Below are 26,171 nucleotides of genomic sequence, written 5' to 3'. Positions count from 1 at the left end.
TGATGATGACCAGGGTCTGTCGGCATTACACAAAGATGGGGAAAAGAAATAAAAAAGGCCTTTAAAACAATGGTAAGGTGGAAACCAGGAATTGAGAAGTAGACAGGCATATAGGTAGCACAGCTCTGAAAGGGAGGATGAAAAACTTGAAACTGAAGTGGAAGGTAGGAAGCCAGTTTCAGGGAAACTAATTATCACTCATGAAATAGATCATGGAGTCATCCTGGATAGATCTCTGAAAACATCTGCTGAATGTGCAGTGGCAGTCAAGAAAGCTAACAGATATTAGGAACCATTAAGAAATGGATTGATAATAAAACAGAAAATATCATAATTCCATTGTATCAAACCCTGGTATGCCCATACCTTGAATAATGCATGCAGTTCTGGTCACCACATCACTAAAATTATATATTATAATTGGAAAAGTTACAGAGAAGGGCAACAAAAATGATTAGGGGTCTGGAACAGCTTCTGTATGAGGAGAGATTAAAAAAAAAGACGGATCGTTCAGCTTAAAAGAGAGATGACTAAGGGGGAGATATGACAGAGGTCTATAAAATCATGAATAGAATGTAGAAAATAAATTGGGAAGTGTTATTAACCCCGTCATATAACCAGGCATCACCCAGTGAAATTAATAGGCAGCAGGTTTAAAACCAACATAAGGAAATATTGCTTCACACAACACACAGTCAACCTGTGTAACTTGTTGCCAGGTGATGTTGCGAAGGCCAGAAGTATAACTGGGTTCAAAAAAGAATTAGAGGGTAGGTCCATCAATGGCTATTAGCCAAGATGGTCAGGGACACAACTCTGTGCTCTGGGTGTCCCTAAAGCTCTGACTGCCAGAAGCTGGGATTGAATGACAGGGGTTGGATCATTTGATAATTGCCCTCAGGGACCCTGTGATCATCTAGTCTGACCTCCTGCATAAGACTTCCCTTCATTAATTCCCATTTGACCTAAAGCACCCCTTTTAGAAAAGCATCCAGTCTTGATTTAAAAATTACCAGTGACGAAGAATCCAGCACAACCCCTGGTAATACATTTCTCATGCTCCCTCTGAGCTTCCATCCAATCTCCATTTTAAAGTGAAGGACTAAACTTGAGTCTGAAATTCAGACTTTTCTTAGTCTTAATAGCAGTTCCCTTTTATCTTCTCTAGATTTCATACTATTTGTTTTAATGTGCAATATTAGAAACCATAAAAAAAATTATTACTCAAAAAATACCAAACCATTGTTTCTCCAAAATTCACCATTTTAAACCAAGAGCAAACACAACACCACTTCTTTTTCTCCAGTGATTTATGAATATACCTGTGTGTTAAATAGCCCGTCTACCCTCTCTGCTTACAGACGTCTACTAACAAATAGTATATTCCATTTACACAGACTCCATGTATTCTAAAATTATCTCCCAATGCACAAGCCAAAAATCCTTCTCTGCATCCATCAAATTTGGCAATTTTGCACTTGAATTTCTAATTTACCATTATTTACCTGTCCATAAGTATGTTGCCAAATAGCCAACATTTCATTTTACAATTATAGAATGTCACTGAGATGCAAAAAACCCACTAGATCACTGAGACCAAGCCCTTTCATAGCATGGCCAGGATGCAATCCCAATACAGAAGAAACCTGAGAAGCACAAAGGATATTATTCATATACTTTAAAACACAGGGCATTAATCATGAAAACAATTTCAGTGTGATATTTAGAGATGCTTTGAAGTAAAGTCTGTGCCTACCTGCAATGCACCACCATAGGTCCAGCATCAGGAGGGTTACAAGTTTTGACTCGTCGTAGGAAAGCTAGGAATGGTGTAGGATGTTCTGGAACTCCGTGGTCAGGCCAGGCAGTGAACTGGAATTGCCGCACTTCTCTTTTCTCACTTGAACCATTCTATCAAATCAAAACTTTTAATGAAACAACTGCATACGGCAGCACTATGGGATGAAGTGATGGCATAACTGCATATAATGATGAAAACCAGCTAAACCTCCTGTGGGAACAGAGAGAAAGCGAACTCCTGCTATAGGAGAAAATATTACAACTATTCTAAATTGCTGGTTTTGTGGTTCAGGTGACATGAGGGTTTTAGTTATACTTTATAGCACACAGCAACACCTGCCTGTGATTCAGCTAATTCTTCATTCAATTAAACCGTTGTTCACAGTGAGAGCTCCATTTTTACCGATAAACCGCCAGCCTGGGAGAAAAATGCACTGTGATAACAGAAGATCTGTTTTATTCTTCAGTGTTGTCAATAGGATCAAGATTTAAGTAAATCCTTAAGAGATCTGATTTCTCCAAAGCAGCCTTCTTTAAATGGTGGGAGCAGGGAGGACACCACAGAAAACATACCTTGTAAAGTGCAAATGTTCGAACACAGTACGTTGCCAATTCAACAGTGTCTAGCAGGGTCACTTGGATCAGCCCATATGTCTCTGTCCCTCTGCTTGGCCAATACTGATCACACTTCACCTGTAATAAACATATAACATATTAATTTTACATATTAATATATTTATTTACAACATTATGGGCCGGAGCCTCAGATAATGGAAATCAGCATAGCTCTATTAAAGTCCATGGAGCCATGCAGTTTAACAACAGGTGAGTATCTGGTGCAAAGCATGTACTTTAATGCACACATGGATAGTTTTTTCTGGTTGTGGCTCTTAGTACTGCTTTTATTATGGTTACCTTGATTTAGGGTATAAATCAGTGTAACTCCATTAAAGTCAACAGAGCTCTATCAATTTACACCAGGTTAGGATCTGGCCCAGTCTTCAGATACCAAAAAATAATAATAATAATAATAATACAATGTTGCTACAAACTCATGTTTTTAAAACTTTCCACCAAACTGTATATATTCGGAATGTTTCACATTAGTTCCAACATATATAACATGATGTTCTGATGCTAATTTAAATCATATTTTAGTATGTACAGAAATATATCACAATGAAAGACTGGATTTCTTTGGCTTTTAGTTCTTTTAGTTAGTGAATAAAATAAATAGAATGGCACCAATAACTATGAAGTTAATATAATTTCCTTCTCAGTTCATTGTTATGAAACATATCAGGAAATTACATCAATAGACATTTAAAATACATGGTTTGATAGAAAGAATTCATCCATCAAATTTTAAGACACAAGCCATTTCATCCAGAGAAATCTCCATTTCAAAACATTGCGTGTTTAGTTTAACAAGCTGAAATAATTCTGTATAAAACAGATGCATAATACAAGTGTGTATTTATTATCTTTTCTGAAACGGAATGATTTGTTTTGGTTAAAGATACCATCTATGATCTAAAAGGCTAGGGGGAAAAAGAGTTGTTGATTATTTAAGACAATCACAGTAATAGTATAAAAACAATATAAGGTTTCAATATTTGAAAATTCTTTTATTTGAAATGAATGATACATGATGCTGAGGCACACACTTATGAAATAAATTCTTACAAATTACCCTGGCTAATACAGTAAAGAAATAAGCTATAGTTTGAACCCAGTTGGATCCAAGTTGAATCCAAGTCAGATGCAATCCTAAAAGAACAATGAGAACAAATACTGCACTATAGTCCCGATAAGAACACGAATTGCTGTGTGTATTAATCCAAATTGTTTTTATTTATGGAGAGAAGAGAACACCCAAGAACACTCAGATGTTCTTCAGCTTTTCACCCTGCATACAGATTCAGCACTCTCCCACATATGCTGTGACACCAGCACCCTTCCCAAGCACCACCATCCTATACAGTTTGAGATTTCAAAACATTTCATTCATTCTGAGGAACAACAGGAAAGGTCTACGGATCGCTGCAGATCTATGTCAACACTGTGGTTGGGATTGTGCCTACCAGCCCCCCAGGTAGACAGACTCACTCTAGCTTTGCTTGAGCTAGCATGCTCAAATTAGCAGCCTGGGCTTGCCACCTGAGTTACATGCCCGTTCACCCAACCTCCTGGTGGCTAGCCCAACGCGCTGAAACATCCACACTGCTATTTTTAGTGCACTAGCTCGAGCAGAGTTAGCATGTGTTTCTATTTAGTCTGGGAAGCAAGCTCCCAGCTGCACTGGTTCACAAACCCTAATGGTTCACAAATCACTGTTTGTGAAACTGTCATCTGGTTGAAGAACAGAAAAAAAAAACCTTTAACAATTGAACCTGCTGGAAAGAATTCATTGGCTGAGGCAGAACGTTTGATGGGAAGTGATGTCCTAAATCATACTTGAAGGTCTAAAATAAAAGGAACAAGTTATTAATGGGAATTTGATTTTTCAACATTCTTAAAATAGGGTGACCAGATAGCAAGTGTGAAAAATCATGAGAGAGATTGGAGGGTAATAGGCATCTATATAAGAAAAAGGCCTAAATATCAGAACTATCTCTCTAAAATCGGGACATCTGGTCACCCTATCTTAAAATGAGCTTCATGGACTATATTATTATTTTATTAATAAGAATTAGGAAATTACCACCTTCTGCAGTTTTCTGAAACTTTGGGAGAATTAATATTGGTGGGTTCTGCTGAACATCTGTGATTTATTTGTAAGATATCTACAGAAGGTGGAAGCCACACAGGTCTTGTGTAGACTAGATAAAAGATGCTTTTTTTCAATTGTGTTAGCTCAATCCAGCTATCAACTCACTGAAAATCCCACTTATCATTAATGTAAACACAGATTAACACTTTTAGCTCAATTTTAGCAGGTCCAGTTATAGCTTAGGAATCTGCCTCATTCATGGAAGATGCCATATTATATGCTTTTACACATTCAAAAAAACTTAATAGTTAAAGCTCTTGTTTGGGTCCTTAGCAACCAAAACACAGATGCATTACTATAATTATGTTTAGAGTTGGTAAAAAAAGAAACAAATTTTAAATACTTCAATTTAAAACTATAAATAAACCTAATGCAACTTTTAGTATAATGCATATGAAAACTGAATGTGTGTGAGTGTGAGTGAGAGAGAGACCATGTGTGTCTGTCTATCCATCTATCCACCCACTTAGCCCTACAAGCATCTCCCACTTTCAAATTATATTTCAGTAGAAGCAGTACCAGCAGTAGAAGCAGGCCTAAAGAACAGCCAGCTTTCATGCTGAAAATATTTGATAATAACAGCTCCCAAAAGGATCTAGAGAGAGAAAGAATGTATCATGTTCAATATAGTTAATGCAAAGAAGGGAGTTTTCTATAGCTTTTTGAAGTCTCAAAAAGCTTTTCTTACGTTGTCCCATCCTTCCAGGGATGTAGCATGCCATTTACCTTCCTGAAAAGAAAAGATATGTTGTGGCCTAAACAAATTGAAAATGCTCCTTTAAGTCCTTTATTCTCCAAAACATACTTATTTCCTTAATATTCACTAATAAATCTCCACATCAGACATTAGGAGGGTCACTGGAAGTGCAGTGAGCTAATGGTAAGAATGCACTCAGATTTCAGAAGCCTGTAGAAAACCACTCTCTTCAAATTAACCCTGATGAAAATACATTATTTTTTTTCTTTTGGGTGTGTGTGTTTTAACTCCTCTGCCCCGCACACACACACCCTTTAGAGATGTTCTGAAATATTTCCTGTGAGAGCTGCTGTTCTTGGGTCGTGCTGTTTGGGAATATTTGCAACTTCCAGTTCAGTGCATCACGTTATTTGAAAATGGGAGCCGCAGACTACAAATACTGATGTTTAGAGGAAACAGAATGGATTTAAGTTTAGAATTTTGGAAGATGATATGAACTGTAAGTTGATGGTACTACAGAAAGTACTCAGACTTGTCCCAACATAAGACATTTTCTCTTTCAAAGATGTGTCGTCCCCTGCCCGCCAGCCTCTCATGCTCTGTGATCATAGATATTAAACTCCCAGGACTCTTAGCAATTTTCAGTCCGATTTATCTTTGTGAGAGGTTAAAACAAGATTTGTTGGTTGGATTTCAATGGCAAAAGAATATTAAAACAGTATATCTTAACTGTCAAGTGACTATTGTGCTGGTAGAGTCACTATATTTAAATGTTTAAGCCAAGATTTTCTGAAGTGAATAGTGCTTTTAGTGCCCAGCTCAAGACACTTAAAGGGAGCCTGATTTTCAGAGGGTAGGTGCCCATCACTTTCTGAAAATCAGGCCCCTTTAAGATGACTCAAGTTGGACACCAAAAATCGCCAGTCACATTTGAAAACTGTCGCCATTATCTATTTCTTAATGCTTCTGTCTGAGCCTAATTTGACTGCAGGTCCCTTAAGGGACTGTGTACAGTGCCAAGCAAACTGACAGCCTTTAATACATGAAATAAATAATAATGATGACGATGATGATGAAGTTAGTCCCTTGCACCTCCTCTCCAGATGCACACATTTACAAGGTCAGTCCATCGAAAACATAACACCCTCCAATAGATTCAACAATACCCCCACTCACATCTCTTTATTTTATTCACCCCTCCCAGGGCTGGCTCCAGCGTTTTTGCCTCCCCAAGTGGTGAAAAAAAAAGAGAAGGTGCAATCGGAGGCACTTCAGCTCTACCGCCGCTGCTTTATTCTTCGTCAGCAATTCGGTGGCAGGTCCTTCCCTCCGAGAGGGACTGAGGGACCTGCTGCCAAATTGCTGCTGAAGAGCTGGACATGCCACCCCAAGCACCTGCTTGCTGCGCTGGTGCCTGAAGCTGGCCCTGACCCTCCCAACCTGGTGACATTTTATCTTGCTAACAAACCAACTGCCACTAAGATCAGGGATGACATTAGCTGGCATTGGTTCAAAAGATGAATGCATTTATCATGTAGTCTTAGTGCTATTTTTACACTAGGCATATAAAGATCATGATAGGCACATTCTTATAACTTCAATATTCTCTCTCTTTCTCTCAGGCTCTTTCATACAAAGCAGCCAAATCCTCGTTCTTCATGGTATTATGAGCACTCACTGAAAAGAAAGCTGTAGGAAAATTGAATGTAGATTTTTTTTTCCAATCGGAATGAAAAGCCTGAGACTGTTTCAGACCTGAGGAGTTTAAATATCACCAAAGAATATTCATAGATATTCACACTTCAACAAGCCACAGACACCAGAGAGGATACTGGCTTGCATCAACAGAGCTGAAGGAGGCAAGTTTCCATATGAGCATGCACACAAAAAAATTCCTGACATTCAGGGTAGAGAAACAATTTTCCAGTACAAAGTTCTACCACTCAGCCTGAAAAACTCCTTGAGAGTATTCCTAACAGGCCACCTGAGACAATAGGGACAAAATGAAGTTCAGGAATGAGACAACAAGCTAACATAGGCAAATCCAGGCAGACTGCATCCCTTGCTGCAAGAACAGCATATAAATTTTGAATCTGGAAGAATAACAGTTTATACAAAAATGGCTTTGTTTCAGTTTTCCTACGTACATACAAAGGTGCTCACTTCTACACAGAGTTTGGGATAGTTCTTATTAAAAAAAGAGATTTTTCTATAATGATGCTGAATAATAATAATTTGTCTTGAGCTTTTAATTTCTTTATTCAGAATAGAAAAACAAATTATGGTGAGATGATATCTGAACAGTATCAGGTCAGACTTTACCATTGATTCCCCTTGTCAAAACTGTAAAATGATAGATTCAACCACATAACTTTCCATTAAAAATAAAGGTCAAGATGTTATAAAATTACTTGTGGTTTTAGGTTCTTCATTTTTTGGAGCACCTAGTTTGAGACAATTATAAAAGGCCCAACATTCAAAAAGAGCAGGGGTGTAAAAGAGGTAGTGAAGGGGTGTAAAACTAAAAATGCTAAATTCAGATAAGTACCCAGAAGATTATAAGCTTGCTTGAAGCTTATCCAAATTGCTTAAATCTTTTGGGTTTGCAAAACCGGGCTGCAAATATGGAAACACTAGACTCTCCTGCAACAAAGTTCAATTTCGTTTAAGGTCCTGTCTATACTAGACTTTAAATGCTGTTTTAACTTCTTGTTAAACACAATTGAAATAAACTTGCAGCAAAAACAGCTTGTAACACACCAGTTAGTTAGCAAGTTAACTCCCTATTTAAAAAAAAAGTATCTAAGATATGATCAGTGATACTAATTATCACGGGGTGCAGCCCTCATCGCCCGACTGGTGCCTCCTCCTGGTCATGCTGGGGATTAGCTTGAGGCCGACGCCCACATTCACAGTCTGCACACTGGCTCTCTGGCTCTGCTCCTGCCCATGGCTCCTCTCTCAACTCCCAGAACTGCAGCATCCTCAGCTCTATGGCTGGGCCATCATCTGTTTCCCTCTTCGGGGTGGGGGTGGGGGAAAGAGGCGCATATCTGTCCAACAGTCCAGCCATTTCTTCAATGGTGAGTGTGGGGGACCTGTGGCTGCTCACTGCTCTGGGCCCAAACCCAGGGACCCTGTAAATAGCTTCCTCCTGTTGCTCCTCTGTAACCTCCATCAATGCTGCTATATTTCCCTTCCCCATGGCCCCAGCACCTTCTTCGTCCTTACCTCAGGGCACTCAGCTCTTCAGTCCCAGCAGCCAGCAAGGAGCTCCCTCTTGCTTCCCTGGTCCCTGCCAGCAGCTGCTTTGTCCAAGGTCCTTGGTTCTCTCAGCCCTCCAGGTATGCAGTCCTTACTCCCTTGGCTCCCAGCAGCAACTGACTCTACCCTGCCCTGGCCCCTAGCCTGCCTGGACCCGGATTGGCTGCTCCACCAAGCCGCTCTCCTATTAGCTGCTTCCTCATGCAGCCTCACTAGGCCTCTATTAAAGCTTTACATGACAGTGTGGGGAAGATGCCACTTCATACAAATTCTTAATACAGGAAGGTAGTTAATAGATAATTCAAAACAAAATCTGTAAATTACTTCTAATTTGATCCTTAAAACTAAATGCATCACAGATTGGTATACATGAGAGCAAACTAAGGTTGGACTCCCATCATACTTTTAACACAGTTCTCCCCTCCAACTGCCTCAACCATCTACCCAGGCATTTACAATGTTAAATTTAAAGCACTCTTTAAACCTCTTTTAAACACTTCATGTGGTCAGTGAAGACAGGGTCTTAGGGATCCAATGTGAAAAAAGGATAACAAATTATTTTCCCAATGGTCTTGCTTACAATGGTCATTTTAAAGGGTGAGATTGACAGTCGTTTTGTTTGATGTTTTGTAAGGCCAGATCGTGATGCACTTACAGTGAGTACCACCTTATTCCATAAATACTACCATTGACTTCAGCAGAACTATTCTGGGTGAGTAAGGGTAGCACAATGACACCTAAGGGGGAAAAAACATAATTTTGCACCATTCTGATTGCCACTTGAAACACGAGAAAGGGAATTAATGTTTAAATATTTGATTTGGTGAATGCAGTTTGAGTTAATGCCATTTTAGCATGAGATTGTGAAAGAATCCTAAAGGAGTCAGGCACCCAAATTATACATACTTTCAGTCGGAGTTGAGCAGCTCACTGCCCATTGTGCCTTTGAAAATCTCCCCCTTACTGGATTGCCGTAAGGTTGAGTTTTACAAATGTGCCGGGATGAACTGGTCCCACAACAGAATGTAACACTTCCAGTGTTATAAGAATTACCAGATGCATTTTACCATAGTGAAGAAAAAGCAGTACAAAACCTATACATTTCTAATTTACTTTTTGTGAATCTGGTGTATGCATGGTCTAGCAACAGTTTTGCCAGCAATGCAATTTGGGGGGGGGGGGGGGGCTAGATTTAACTCCCATCAATTCTTATCCTTTTTACATCTTAACATTCTAAGAGAGTTAAAAAGAAAGTAATATGGATAGTTCCTTATTGATCCAGAAGTTATTGGTTTGCCATCCTAAATCAAAAAGCAATAGCAAATCAAGTGCTTATCTCTTCCCATGAAAGAAGATAGTATTATTCAGCAAGAAAGAAGTGCCACTTACAACATCCTTCCTTTCCTGACAGCATGGCTGTGGAGAGCAGAAAGCTGAGAATTTATAGCTAGCTTACCAGATACAGACATGCATATTCTTCTAGTTTCCACAGTAAGTAACCATTATTTTTGTGGCTGGTCTTCTGTTTACATTAAGTATTCATCACTTTTCAAAAATGAATACACCCAGCCTATACTGCATAGTGCAAAAGCAATGTTTGTATGCTAACCATTGACACTTTGTTTGGACTAAGTGAAAGATAGAGTGTTCAGGTTATACATGTTATTTGCAAAAAACAGTTAAATGCCATATTAGTGAAGATGTGGATCATTGTCACTTAGGCTGCATATGTCTTCAGTACAACCTGCTTTCTATTGGATGCAATCAGAACTGCTCAGCATATTACAGACCCATTTCTGCCATCAGCAAATGGAAATTCACCTCATGTGGTAAAGACCTGTGCTTCTGGAGCAGAAGAATCTGGGGATTATACCCAGAGCTTCCTTGAAATTCTGAATGTCCATGGTGTGTAACGCAGCACACCATGCATTTGCATCAATGATATTCATACTAAACAGACTTTGGGAGCAACCATGTTGCATATTGAATTTATTGCACAACCAAACATTCTTCAGCATTGCTTTCTGTACTTCTAGAACTGCTATAAAACTTCCCTGATGCCATTCAATACTCCCCTCTCCCTATAAAAAAATAAAATCAAAATTCTAATTCCAAGCCGCAAGTAAATGGATGTCCTGGTCCCTTTTACTTCTCTAGTGTGTGGGCATATGCTGTCTATACATTGCAGCACCTATATTTTTTTTACATGTGTGATGGATTATAAACCTCTCAAAACATTGGGACTTCAAACTGAGTGTTCTGACTGGGTGACATATAGTCCTGAACTCTCAAAAAACACACACAACACTCACCAAACAAAAGCAGCCTAGCTGTTACAGTGAACGTATATTATCAAGTTCATCTAGCTTCTCCAAGGAGAGTGGAACCCCTCTTGGCTTCTCCACAAGTGGCTGTGGAGGAGCAGGTTGCTAATGGTTGGACTCAGAACACAATGAAGAGGATGGCACTACCAAGGTGAGTAGCATAACACCAAGTGCCAAGGGGGATTCTGGGCTGCATGAACCCAGTGCGTAGCTATTGCACTGCTGAAACTATATGTAATTATTCTCTAAAGATGGCAAACACACACAAAAAGGCACTTAATTCTCTTTAACCGTGATAAATACTCCAAATAGAAGCAAAGCCTATGGCCCTTAATTATTCCCAGTTGTTCTTATTGCACTAATATAGGACTGGTACAGAGGGTCTCATTGTTTCATTATTAAATTAATGGAAAGATGATCCTGCTTTCCTACTGGTCTTTTGACACGTAGGATAAGACTATTTCTGCATACAGCTCACTGTGTCTATGGCAACATGTAGTTCAACTGCCACATAGCAAATTAATTATTTTTTGTTCGCATTTGTATATATTCGTAGCTTGCAACAGTCTCCATTTCCTGGTAGTTAATGACTGGCAAGTTCAACTTAAGGGCCTGCAGCAAAGTGACAGGCACTTGACTCTTCCAGCTGGTCATTAGCTATGAGGAAATGTATGAAGCATCGGTGTAAGTAATAAGTAGTTCCTCATCAATCCAGAATTTAAATTGAGGTTCATATTTCTGAAGCAGTTGCTGCAAGCCTTATATTGTATTTGGCTCTAATTTGGCGGGGGTGGGGGCGGAGGAAGGGGGGAGGGTTGGTTGTGACACAGGATTCTGGCTGTGAACACCCGTGTTAGTGATGCCCCAGCGAGGAAAATATTGTCAGTGATAGCACTGAGGAGGAAGTATAAATGAACACTGTGTCTGTCCCAGAACATTCTGGAGTGAGTCTATACCAAGGAATTAGAATAAGGAATGGAGGTTTAAGATCCCTTGCAATGGAGTTACCTGCTACAATGTTCTATCCCAAACAATATCTTTGAGGGGAATATATGGTGACCTAGTGGATAATGCAAATGTTGCCTCGATGTAACAACATTTCCTTTTGTTCCACACTGAGGTCCCCTGTCCCCACCTGGCTTCTCAGATCAATGCATATGTTGATTGTAGCATGGAAACAATTTCAGACCACCTGCTACGGCATGGAGGTCCCCTGAGAATGCAACAAACCAAAAGGATCTGGCACTAAAAATGTAAATTTTGGAGGGGGCGGGAATCAATCCAGAAACTCTCACACCATAATATTAATGCTTTAAATTGTTTTATGTGTTCCTGTACTGTAACAGTTAACTGCTTTTCCTAATCTCTAGTTTTCACCCCTTAATGGTTTCCTTTTATTTCATTCAGATTAAACTCATGCATGTAACAAATATGTTATCAACATTTTTCCATGCACTGCAGTGTGTATAATCCTTTTTCATATAAATTACGTATGTGATAGCAGAGTAATGGGACTGATTTCCTCTCTGAGGTCTGGATTAGGTCAGGTGAGATTGCAGAGATGACATTTAAAACAAAAACAATGTGTGAAGGGCTTTATATGAAAGAGCTTTCTTTATTCTGCAGCTTCCCAATAGCCAAACAAATGGATAACTAATTCACTGTAACATCTTCATTTGACATTCTCAGCTGCTAAATATGTAAGTTCTCAAAGCTGAGGTTAGTCAGACATCTAACACATGCTAATGAACCAACTTAGCTTGCTTCTGCAGATGCCATTTAAAAAAAAACAACCCTTTATCCATGCAGCACAGGTTAAAAAGCCTGATGCCAAGCTCCAGCACTGAACAATGAAAAAAGGAAGGTAAACAAAACGAAGACATGAAGATAGAAAAGGAGATGAAGTCCCAGAGAGGAATGATCTTCCTTTGCAGAAGAGATAATGATCAGGGATGTCAAGACACGGAAGCGGACAGAAAAGGGAACAAAGAACAAGAAAAACAAAATTGAAGGATGCCCTAATCTTCATTAGCGTTTAATAGTGTTTATAACTCATTTTTGAAATTTCATTTGGTCTTGTGCTGTATAAAGAAATGATGGTGTAGAAAAAAATATGTAATCTTCTAATCATATTCTTTCCTAGACTAGGGATTCCCACTTCTACCCCACTAGTAATACCATTAATGCCATTATCTGAAGATGCTAACTTAGGAGGGGAAGAGGTAACCTAAGTGTCATATTTTCACATTTGCAAGCTCCACCTTAAACGAAATTGCCCATTCTGCTAAATTATGTATTGAGATCTGGTTACATGGACTATTATTGACTGGGCTGACTGCATGAAACTCATTTCACTTATGAACTAAGAATGAGCTAAATCATAAATGAAAGAAACACACAGACAGTCAACTGACTAGGACTGTCTGGACTCTCATTACACTCAAGGAATGTGTTGCCATTGAATGCAAATCATATGTAAAGGTGATTATTATTCTGATCAGCTCTTTTCAGGGTACAGTCAGCAGAGAGCAGAGTTAGCTTGAAACTGCAATAAGCAATTAGTGAAGAGAATGAGCAGAGTTTTATTTGGTTATTTCAAAACAAGTTTCTGTACATGGAGCAACGATCTGCAGTGTTAAGATACATGGGAAGTATTTAAGTAAAAATACCTTCTGCAAAGGACTGTTCATTATCATCAGACTTTAGAGTAGCACTGATGCCATTTAGAAGTAACTTTATTATTAGAAGCACTAGTAAGGAAATGGGCAGAATTTCATTTGCCTACGTCAAAACAACTTTCGGTTCCTGGGCTAAGTAAGGCCTGGGGCAGCAAGATAAAATAAAGTATTCTGAGAAAAATATTTTCGGCAATGGACTTATTACCAACAGGTATGTGTGGGCAGTGATGTTAATGGAAGTTGAATTTACATGCAGGCACTGAGTCTATAATTTAACTGCTATATCTTGCCTGAACTGGACGCTATTCCTTTATTTTTAATAGGTTCTGAAATGGGAAGAGGCCAAATCTGCACACCAATAAGTCTCCAAACCAAAAGTACTGCAGTCACGAAGTTCAGGTTACATAAGCAGCAGAGCCCTGTATACATCCAACATGGGAAGAGACGATAATGTCATTACAGAAAGGAATGAAGTATTACAGTGGATTTTGTTTTGCTACCATCTCAATAAACTAAAAATGTTCTAATTTAAAAAATGGAGCTTATACATAAACTACTTATATATAAACTATGATCTGGTCAGATGCACAGTCTACTTTTTACTGATTTAAAGACTTTTGTATGCCAGCATATTTTCCCCCCTCTCTCTTTTTTCCCCCAGTTGGAACTTTTCTTGACTCTAGATACTTTTCGACCCCCGTGGCTTATTTCAACCTTGGTGGACCACCTCCATTCTTTTCACAATGTTTAAAAAATCCTTATTTTTAATTTAACATTACGGTCATGCCATTTTTTTCTGATACCCACCCACTCCAATATTTCCTTTCTGAGCACATACATACCCTGCATTCCATCTCCAGCTTCCCTAATTTTACTTTGACCTTTTCGGGTTATTCCTGGTGAAGGCCTCATAGTTGAAACACCATAGATAATTTTGTCTTCTGTTTTTGGCATGTATTAGTAAGAAACATTTTTTCTTTTAGCAGTCCCATGTGCAAATATAACACCCTTCTTATATTTTTATCCACAACTGAGTACTCATTGATTTTAACTAAAATGAAGTCAACAGAATATGTCCAAAAGTCGAGTGATGGTGACATATCTTAACTTCCTTATGAAAAGATGATTCAGCCATATTTTTGTTCTAGTGCAGGAAGTGACACTTCCAATCCCCTACTCTTGTTTCTAATGATGGATAAGTCTCATGAAGTTGAGATGTTTTGTTCAGATAAGCAGCCAAAGTTTGGATTCTTATCTGAATCTTACCCAAACCTGCACAAACTGGGCTAGAAGTCAGGCACAAATATGCTGTTTCACAATGGTAAAAAAGAAACAAGAAAATACAGACTTGCAAAAATGTACACTATTTTAACAAATGATTTGAATTTCAAGAACTGGTTCATTTCTCGTTAAGTTAGGGCCAACTTTCTGACTGGGCAGAAGTTTGAATTCATGTTTATTTTTATCAATTCAGGCACTGATCCCTATTTGGTTCTTGGTAGAAAAGTAGACTTCTTGTTATCACATGCCAAATTGACATTGGTCTCTCTGGGAATCGTTAATACAGCTTGCAGGTTGTTTTAATCAGAATAAAAATTTGCCAAATAGTATGTTAGCTGATATTTTCTCATTTTGTGTGGGAACACAAAATATTCAGCAGCTCAATATTACAAAAAGATTATGTCTTCCTATGTGTTTGAACAATGCCTAACATATTTTGGCCCCATTACTAACAATAATAACAAAATTCAATTATAATTTTAAGTGAAAATGGTTCTATTAGAAAATAGTAAGTTGCATCAAAACATCATTGCAGTTTAGTTTGGACTTAGTTGAAATTGCTGGAGAAACATTAAAGATGATGGGTTGTCAAGTTTCCTAGTCACTAGAAAATAGACTAAGAAAAAAGTGGCATGGCTCCACATGTGTATAGCTCCACATTTAATAATAAAGACACTATTATTAGCAATCACTCTCAAATATTTCAGATACAGAGAGGATTGGGCAAAAACTCAGGCAAATTTGAATGAAAAACTTATGCAAATGATAAAGCAGATACAAGTTTTAATTCTTTTTTAATTAGTCTACAAAAGCAATAAAGTTCTTTCTTACCCTGGACCTTTCCTCCAGTTTTGTCATCATGACTACAGTTGCACCCCGTTGCTCCCACATCATTCTCCAGAAATCTCCAAAAGTTTCTGGGAGAGCCCCTTGTGTTGCTATGTAAGCATTCTGCTTTCTGTAACCATCTATGTAGTTGGCATTGACATAGTCACTTCCAGGTATGCCTGCAAAGCAGGAAGAATGAATACATTTGAGAAGTCAGATCACATCAGACACTATTCCTGAGATATTCTGTTACAAAGGTGAGCACAGGTTTCTCCATATGTTTTAATAAGTATATTTGAAACTTGATAAACAAACAATATAACAACATTGTGATGTCAATTGGCATGGAAGAAGTGTTTAGATAGGGGCAGATTCTTGCCTTGGCATCAAACTTAAGTTTGAGAACCTCTTTTTTGCTTAGATTGCAGAAGCCAATTATAATATATGCTAGTATCTATTCCAGACAGTTTTGGTATCTTTCTGCTAAAGTGGTGATCAATCAGTCAATAAAATGCGTCAAAAGAGACAAATGGGCTCTCAAACTCCAGCTGTCTCCTGTCCCCACATTTCCTTCCCTCTCTCCAATGCAACCTATCACTTGATATTGTTTTCCTACAATGTTTAATTTGCAAAAGAGAGAAAAAGGAAGCAAAACCACTGTACAAAATAAACTCTCTAACTTTAGGAGGAAATCTGCATCAGCTGCACAAAGCTCAAATGGACAAATTGCCAGTGCATGACTTTGGGGGCTTGTATGGGCAGAATGCTCTACAATAACCACACTAATGTGGCCTGCTATGCTTCATGACCTATATAGGCATTTTGGCCAGTAACCACATGCAGTTTGTTGATTCAGTGGCCATGCTGCGCTGCCCAGAAACTCCCTTGCATGTTGTCAGGAAAAGATCAACTGTGGAGCACGGCTCCATTTTTTGCAAGAGGTGGTTCTGTTGTATTTCAGATCTTGTGTATCCTTCCTGGGGGGAGGACAAGATTTCTTCACCCAAAGGAAAATTATAGGCTCCCATGTTTTCATTCTTTACAGTTTTAAATATGGGAAAGGTGCTGATAGTTTCAGACTACTATGATTACTGTTTGTACTTCTCCCCATAATTGGATTGCAGTAGATAAGTATTGGCCTTCTTTTAGGAAAAAGAATATGGAAACCAAGTGCAAAAAAATCATGGAACCTACTATAACATATGTGTATGAAGTAAACACCTTCACAAACCTGAATAAAAATTAAATACATATGTAACAAGGTGGAAGGTCTAAGACCCTGCAGTCCTGTTCCGTTGAGTCACCCTAGGCATAGGTACTAAAACTCTTTATTGAGATTGAGAGGTATTACTGTCAAGTCATGCAGGCATGAGGGTCCAATGGGCTCCAACTGGATATACAGGGGTTAGCATAGCTCTTCGAGCAGAGCAAAAAACTGAGATAGCACAGAGGAACTCCCAGACATAGTGTAACAATTCGGCCTCCATTTTAACTTAATTGTGAGCCCAACTGTAAGAAGTGAGTGAAAGGTCATAAAATACCACAATAACCTAGAATAATAAATTTATAATAATAAATAAATTTATTATTTTTAATAAATAAAAAGATGCAAAATGGAATCAGAAAGACTGAATTAGTCCAAACAAAAAGGCCTACCTGATATAATTCAAGGGGCGTATAAAGACCATGCTGATAAACAAGAGAAGTGTGGGACCGGAAATCAATGGCCCAGAATTGTTGGACAAAATAATGAAAGGATGGGCTATTTCACCCATTGCTCTCTTATGGGGGTTCTTAAAAGAAAATACTTGGGGGAGAAAAACACGCTATCAACTACTTCGGAAGGGGGGGACAGGTGGACCAGAAGGAGTGAGTTTCACCACTGTGGCTGACACATCCTCCGTCTCCTAGGATCCACTGTGACACTGCTAGCCCTTTGTCATCCTGGTCCTGAAAGAAGTCCTGACCAGACGGGGCCAGAGAGAGGAACCCAGATGACATCTGCCACCACTACCGGCTTTGATTAAATCCTGAACCCCAGCTGGGAACATGAGACTTTGATTCCTGCTGTCACCCCCCACCCCATTTGTGTGTCCTTTTCATTCCCCACCTTATTTCTTCTCTTTCCTAGCTCTCTTTTTTGCCTTTCTGTTTAATAAGAGACTGGCTTAGCTGGCCAAGGCTGTATACTTTGCAACAGTGCTGTAAGACTCTGACCAAAGAGGCAGCTAAAAGCAATGCCCTACATAGCCCAATGTTGGTACCAGTTTGCTATGTCTTGCAGTGGTTGATAAGACCATGCGCATGCTGTGCCTGCATATTTCTGCAGTAAGGTTGCAAGTGAGAATCTACACCAGAGGGAGAAGCTGCATTTTCAACCTTTGCTGTTCTTCTCTCTCCTTTCTTGTGTGTGTATTTGTCTTCTACAAAGTGGGATCAGACTTTAACAGCAGCTTCAGCATATCTCAACTAGCTCTTTTTCTCAAAGGTTATTACTATTTTTAATACCAGCTAAAAAACTGTTAGGGGGAGGAGAAAACTCTCTCTCCAGCTAAAGGGAAAGAGAACAAGGAGTGTTGTTAAACTAAAAGACTTACTCAATACTTTACTTTTCAAACAGTTTAGCTCTTTTTCCTTCTTTTAAAGAAAAGATTAAAGAATTTTTAATGTATGTTTACCATAGAACTAAGATGGCTGACATCTCTGTATACCAAACCCCGAACCTTGTTTACAACTGTTTAATGTTGTGCAATAACAGGATCGGGGGGAAGGCAAGGGAGAGCTAGCTCAGTGGTTTGAGCATTGGCCTGCTTTGTCAGGGTTCAATTCTGCACCCACTGAAGTCAAAGGCTCCCATTAACTCCAAAGATGTCATATCAGGATTTAACTCTGGGACTGTGTGCTCTTCTGAAGACTGTTTAGGGACACAGCATATTCATACCATACTTACAGTGTCATTACCAGAGAGACAACATGGGTGAGGTAATATTTTTATTGGACCAATTTCTATTGGTGAGAGAGAGCTGGTGTCATTACTGTTTTCTAATTGATGACTTTGAGATCTTAGAGAGACTGGGATTTGGAGCAGCTGCTTTTTCTCAATTTTTTTTTTCATTTTTATGTGGAAAACTTCTGTATTTTTGGAAATTTTGGCTGGAACATATCAAATTGTGCATCCAAATAGAATAGTATGAAAATAGAGCTGAGTCTTCTGAGTCAATTTTCTTTTGGCAGGAATTACCGGTTTATGCTTTTATAATTATGCTAGATAATACTTAATCCTGCCTGGAGTCAGAGGACTACATTAGAAGACCTCTAACGTCCCTTCCAGTCCTACGATTCTATGTCAAACTACTAGATTCACAGCTATCAGCGGCACTAACTTTCTAACTGCCAGGGGGTGCTCAACCCCCCGCTTCTGCCTCAGGCCCCGCCCCCACTCCACTCTTTCCCCAAACCCCCTGCCTTGCCCCCCAGTCCACCCCTTCCCCCAAGGCCCCCCAACTCCCCTCTTCCTGCCCCCACTCCACCTCTTCCAACAACAACTAGCTCTTATATAGCGCTTTGCCATCACTAGATGTCAAAGCTCTTTACAAAGTATCTATTTATGAAGAATCTTCCAATCTCTACTTCAGGATCAGAGTCAACAAATCTAAATCTTCTTATTTATAACTTCATTTATAACTGAGCCTATCTCTTTCCAAAATTCACATCACATCCACTAACAGGCACATGTGTGCCCCTGTCCCTCCACAGCTATCCTAAGAAGCAGTTAGGTAAATTAGACAGACTATTCTGAAATAAATGGGAAATCTGAATGTACAGTGGAATAATCTCATCATCAAATCTTTCCTTTTGCTACTTATAGAGATTTTTTTTAATGTACCTATTTTTTCATTTCAGCACCCAATTAGCATTGAATAAGGTTACTGACCCCTTACAATGAGACTAATTAAAATCCAATATAATCTGGAAAAGACTATAAAACTATGGATTACACATTAGGATAGGCTTAGTTTGGCCAGTAAAACTAGCCTTGGAGGCTCAAGGAAGCAATATAGATTTTTTTTAACCTGTGTAAATAGCATTTAGTTTAACTGCAACTAAAATTTCAATTTGGCTTTATATATATATAAATATGTGTGTGTGTGTGTTTATATGCATGCACACATGTAGGAGGAAAGTGCTGACTAAATATCTCAGGACAGGAAAAGACCTCTAACTTCAGAGCTGACGAGAGAACAAGCAGCATTCCCAGATCTAGAAGCACCCATGATCAGAGGAAAGCCTACTGACTATGCCTTAGACTAGACTAAACTATGCCCTACCAAAACAAAAATTTTCCTGAGAAAATTTCTGCTTTCATCAATTTTTTTCCAAGTTTTTGATGAAAACAATAGTTTTTAGTGTTAAAAGCTGTTTGGTCTTTAGTTTTGCTATGAAAACCTGAAAAAAAAACCATTAAAAATGGGGAAAACAATCATTTTATTTGACATTTTCTATACGAAATAAGACAGTTTTCCTGACTAGCTTTACCATGCACTGAAATTCCTCAGATGGGGTCAGAACTGGCATAGAATGATCCCTCAGCTATTTATTTTACAGTGCTCACCATAACACTAAAAGGCACAACAAACTGTGTGGGAATGTAGGGAGGAAAGGGAAAAGATTTCTCCCCTAACTTCTTACTGTCCTGATGGTGTCCACCCTAAATATAGATGCAAGATTCACTTGTGGTCTATTTCCCTGTCCCCACCAACTTTTTTATTGCTGTTGTACCTCTTGGCTAGCAGCTTTTCTTTCACAATGATGATTCTCTTCTCTTTCCTTTGTCCTCAGTAATTTTTTTGTTGACTGCTCTTGCTTATTTTCGGATAATGGATGATTTTCTTGATGCTCGCACTTACTTCATCACAGACATTTTAAAAAGTCATGTGTCTTGAAGGTCACATCATGTGACTCCTGATTATTTTTTCCTAGTAAGGCTATGATGTGTGCATGCCTGAAAATCATCAATTCCATTTACAAAGGATGGGACTTGGGGTTCAAAAGACTCTCTCTGACTTGATTGGACACATTTTCGCGTTTCCTTGAATGTGGACATCTGAGTTAATGATTTAGAAAATACATCTGCTGGGGACAATGTCACATTTTCTTCCTTTATCAAGATAATAAAAAAAAATCTTCACAAAGCAGATGAGAAGAAGCATGAGGCCAACATGAGAAATCTATACCTACTGGGTATTATTAATGAAGAAACTGAATCAGGCTGGTAAGAAACATTTTCTGAATAAATTAGAATTACATTATGATGTCTGGTATCACACCATGAAGCATATGTTGTTATAAATTTAAAAAAGCACTATATTTGTAAAGTGATCTTCTGGGATGGTTGGCCTCCGGAGACAACAGTACACAACTCACCCTGAAGATTATCAGTAAGAGGGAATACTGTAAACTCTACATCAAACATTGCACTAATACTCCTTGAATCCAATGTTAACCGTACTGCTAAAGAACCAAAACAAAAAAATAAAAAAAAAATGTTCCAGAATGGCTGAAATTTTAATATTTAAAATTGTCTGAACAAGGGATATTCCCAGACTAGATCCCCACTCAACCCTGGAAAGAAATCAAGAGAGAAGCAGAGTTAACTTGTAAGAGTATTTGCAGAGGGGCTTTTGCAGGGCCAAGAGAAGGTGGAACATACCACAGAGCCGGCACTCTCACCTGCATCCCTGTTTACTGGTGGAAGGGGCTCTGTGCTACACTTCCTCATGGAGACTGGACTCCATGGAATTTGTAAGGGGGGGCTCCCTTGGACATGAATGGGTAAACCCTTTCTCTGCAACATTTCCCTCCCCCAAAGCAGATGACATGTGAGCAGTTATCTTCACTCGAATTCTCGAAGTGAATTCTGCTTCAAGTAGTACTAAATTAATGCATCTGCACTCCCATCTGTGAAGAAGGCTGTGTGCAGTGATGTGTTTCAAGGGAGGGGAGTGCAGAGAGGCCAACAATAAGCAGGATTGGTTTTCCCTGCTCAGATTGTGGGGATTCGTAGGTTTCACACTATTCAATCCACTTATTCCTCCGCCAACCACAATGAACACCACTCCCACTCTCCCTTGTTACCTCTACACATGCCATCACCACGCCATGACTCACATGCTCTACTAGACACACCTACAACTACTCTGACTTAGTCTCCCAGTCATCTTTTCTCAGACACACACCAATTACATTCAAAATGAGCTCCAAAAAACTCATTTCACTCACTCTCCCAGTCAACCCCCATCCTTACATCAGGCATACACTACACCCTTGCTCAGCCACCTCACACAACACACCCACCAATCCCTTCAGGGCATGGGCCTTTTCATATTATTCTCCGGCAAGTGTCTAGTGCAATGTTTGTGCTACATAAATAATAAATAGTAATAACTTGTAAACTGAGCAAAAGTGAAATGCTCATTGCAGGGGGAGATACATGTACAGTAACAACATGTCATTTTATAGTCACTTCTCTGACCATAACCACACTCCGAACTGAGAAAACTGGACAACACTGTGTCATATCTAATAGCATAAAAACAATCAAATGCCAGCCAGTTTGATTGTACTATGGAGAAATCTTGCAAACCTTTGTTAGTTGCCAGAGCTTAAAGGCATCTTACCCACAAGCACAGAGGCAACTGCCATCATTACTTAAATTTGGGTGTAACAGTCCAAGATCAGTAGTTTTTGAATGCCTGCTTTCTGTAAACGTGTGGGTCAGGAAAGAGACAATTGGCTAAATTCTGTATTTAGTTAAACCACTCTGAAGCTGGAGGAACACATCAGTGTTATTCCTGGTTTATGCCAGTGTAACTGGGCACAGAATCTGGCCTGATCTCTTCAGCATCATTCCCATTGTAGAAGTTGTACCAGTGATGGGGTCTCAGTTCCTGCCCAAGAGCTCAGTTGAAGAATGAGTTTCCAGGTGGTGCAGAACAATTCTCTCATACCCCTTTTCTAGTAGCCCTTCTCTCTATGGGAAAGAGTCACCAAAGTCTGCAAGTTTCTTCCTTGGCATGCAGATCTAGCTCTGTGGTGGCAACATTAGATGAATGGTTGAGCACAAAAGACCTTGGCTTCTCAGGAAAATAAAGTAACCAGATTTTACACACACAGAGCGTAAAAACCAGTGAAACAAAAATACCCCAATAACACAATTGAGATACACAGAAGATAACAGGCATAAAAACAGTTTTTCTGTGGCTACTGATCAGAGGGGTAGCCTTGTTAGTCTGGATCTGTAAAAAGCAACAATAACTAATAGATGTATCGGAGCATAAGCTTTCGTGGGTGAATATTCACCCACGAAAGCTTATGCTCCAATACATCTGTTAGTCTTTAAGGTGCCACAGGACTCATTGTTGCTTGTGGCTACTGACTTACTATTGGAATGTTTTCATGAAATAAAATGAGAGTTGAACAAGCAGCAATATTCTCTGTGTACACAGGTTAAGAGATACAAGTCCTACATAATGGGGCTGGTAATGCAGACCTTAGCATTATTTCTTTGATTCCCTGAAGAAAGTTGTCATCTTAAATAGCTTTAATTAGACTTTACATTTTATTCACAGACTGAAATCACATCATGAAATTGTTTCAAGTCTTTACAAAGGCTAAGTACTGCACAGTCTTTCTATTTAAGACAAATTAAACCATAAACCTTTGTTTCTATGAGGTTTCTCTAAAAGATGTGCTGTTAAGTATAAAAAAAGAGTCTGAAGTAATAGGATTAAACTCTGTCATGCTTGTAAACAATTAACTTGAGATAATGTAATGATGAATAGAAAATGCTGATGAAGCTGTACTATCGGCTTAAATCAATGACTAATGTTTTGAACTATGTCAGGATGAAATGAACTAAAACAGCTATTGGATGCAAATCAAAAATGTTGTTTCTGAGAAAGTTCTCTTGTAACAAGATATATATTGGTAAGGAGATTACCAAACTCAAACGGCGCCATGGAATAAATACCATGTAGTATTTAGAGCTCATTGAAAAAAGAGCAGTATTCAGCTGAGACACTTTTAATAATAGAAACTGATAAAATGAAGAAATTTCACTAGCGGACAGGAAAATATAATATATTGCAAAGTAGTTTAAGGAACAAAGGGAAGAGGAGAAACTTAGGTGGAGGAGAAGATGGATTGTTGGCATGGGAAGGTACATGGGTTGGGCTGAGAATGGGCTGATGGGACTAGAAGAGTACAGGAAAGAAATGAATGGAAAGGAGAAGAGATATAGGAGTTCCCAAGGCAGAAGGCAATATATAGAGAGAAAACTTTGGAGAGGAGAACAGAATATGAGAAGGGAACAGGACTAGGATGACTGAACAGACGGAACAAGGAAAAGGACCATGGAATGGAGAGAAGAGAAGACAGTGAAAAGGGAACAGAGAGCAGAAAAAGATGGAAAGATTTAGAGCTAGAAGTGGGATCTAGGTGTCGGTGGTGTGGGCGACGTGAGAGCAGAAATAAGCAACAAGGAAGGGGAAAGATGCAGAGAGACAGAAAATTATCTCTAGGAAAGAAAGCCAGAGCAGACAAGCAAGGAAAGAAGGCTGAGAAAAGTGGCAGTAGGGACCAAAGAAAAACAAAAAAAGTTACAGTCACTTTCAAATTTTCTAAACTGGTCAATAGAAAGACTCTTGGCAAGGAAGCGGCTGGAAGGGTAGAAAGAGATAAAACACAGAGAGCCACAGATAATAACAGCACAATGCCACAAGTATGACAACAATGCATTCTGATGACAGTGTCATATTGACACAATATTGCAAAACAAGTATTGAAGTGCAATGTGAGGACATCACACTGATAACTGTGTGGCTCTCTGAAACTCAATTTATCCATAAAGCAGTTCTCTAGCTCTTCCAGGGTGAGTAAAGATATAAAATACAGCACTATGATGTATATCAAAGGAATTCCTGAATGGAAGTAACTAGTAATGTTAATACTTAGATGACATAGCATTCCTATTACCTATAAACTAAAATACTGCTTCAGACAAAAACATTTTCAGTTTAATTTTTTTAAAGCAAAATAATTTGGTTGGAAAACAATTTTACTATCAGAATTTACATTAAACAACTAAGGACCAAATCCTTCACCTCTGTGCAAAAACCAAGCCCACGGACATTTTGCAAGGACTCTCCAGTGGGGATACACGTGTGGGGGAATTGATGGACTTATTTCCTTTTGGTGTTGGAGTAACAGTAAAGCAACTGTGTCTGCGCTAGTATGGCCTCCCAGCTCCGGTAGCATCTGCAGCCCCAACATATTTCTTCACTGAGCGGTATTGGGTTGTAAGCGGATCCACAGTCCATGTTGTTTACTCTCTCAAAATTCACTTCAGCTTTGCTGTTTAGACAGCCAGTCAAACCTAGAGACAGCCATTCAGCCTGCCCTTTCTACACCGTTATCCTCATTATGCATTCACGTTGCTTGCGGATGGGAAGGGACAGGAAATCACCCTAAACATTTGGTTTGGTTTTGTGAACAGAACATAATACAACTGCAGTGTGACAGAGAGCATGAGTAACCAGACTGCAGTACACTACAGTTGCCCTTAACTGTTCAGCAAGTAGTTAACAATATAAATTTGTCAGAATACCTTCTACAGCTAAAGATTATGACCCAAATAGTGAATGTCAATTTAGTGGTAACTGGTGACTTAATATAAAATAAGAATATTAGCAGTTTCTTGCCTTTTTCTTTCCTAAGATTTTTCTTATATGCACAAATTTACTCCAATGCCCAATCTAATTTTAAAGGTGCTAAACCGCCCAACAGAAATAATCAAGCAATTGTTATATGGTAGATATTATTTACACTTGATTTTTTTTTCAACTGCTAGTATTATGCAAATCTAAATACAGATCACAGATTTTTAGCCTTAGATGCCTCCGAACAAGAACTGGAAGACTTTTTGTACGTGCATTTGAAAAATATTTTATTTCCCACTATTTTTAAATCTTCTTTTAAAGTTTAAAATGAATTTTTTATTTGTGCTAATTTGATCTGTTTGTGCTTAACAAATATGAGGCAAATTTCTGCTCTCAGATCCACACAGATCCATGCATCAGATATCATTTCTGATATGCTGCTCTCTTCTAGTGCTATGGAACTTCACCTTCTTCTCTCCTTGCATGTGTCCCTCCCGGACACATCCAAAACCAGCACAATATCAGAGATGAGATTCAACTTGCACACCGGAGCGGAATTCTGCCAAATGATTTTTTTTTTCAGATAGAAATTGAAATGAACATAACCAACTTAGGTTTACCTCCTAACATGGCATTTAATGAAAAGAAATTAAAATATCGCAAATTCAAAACCATTATCCATTTACACAATATTCAGTGTTGACTGTGGAACTCATTGCCACGGAAAGTTGTTGAATCCATGAACTTAGAAAGATTCAAAAAAGGGACTGGATGTTTAAAAGTATAATAAAAATACAACACCTAATGTTA

General features: G+C 38.8%; 1 protein-coding gene across 1 annotated transcript in view; it reads right to left on the bottom strand.

The window, feature by feature from the left end:
• The window catches only part of PTPRD (protein tyrosine phosphatase receptor type D), a 1,658,801-nt gene that overhangs the window by 46,793 nt on the left and 1,585,837 nt on the right, over positions 1 to 26,171 (bottom strand). The window contains exons 33-35 of the mRNA XM_045020490.1: positions 15,649 to 15,824; positions 2,374 to 2,493; positions 1,757 to 1,911 (exon numbers count right to left, since the gene is read on the bottom strand). Coding sequence (XP_044876425.1) covers positions 1,757 to 1,911; positions 2,374 to 2,493; positions 15,649 to 15,824 — 451 coding nt within the window. The remainder of the gene's footprint in view (positions 1 to 1,756; positions 1,912 to 2,373; positions 2,494 to 15,648; positions 15,825 to 26,171) is intronic.

This window comes from Mauremys mutica, chromosome 6, assembly GCF_020497125.1.
Source record: "Mauremys mutica isolate MM-2020 ecotype Southern chromosome 6, ASM2049712v1, whole genome shotgun sequence".
NCBI lineage: Eukaryota > Metazoa > Chordata > Testudines > Geoemydidae > Mauremys > Mauremys mutica.
Note: the sequence above shows the minus strand (reverse complement) of the source record. Positions and strands in the feature narration are given on the sequence as shown.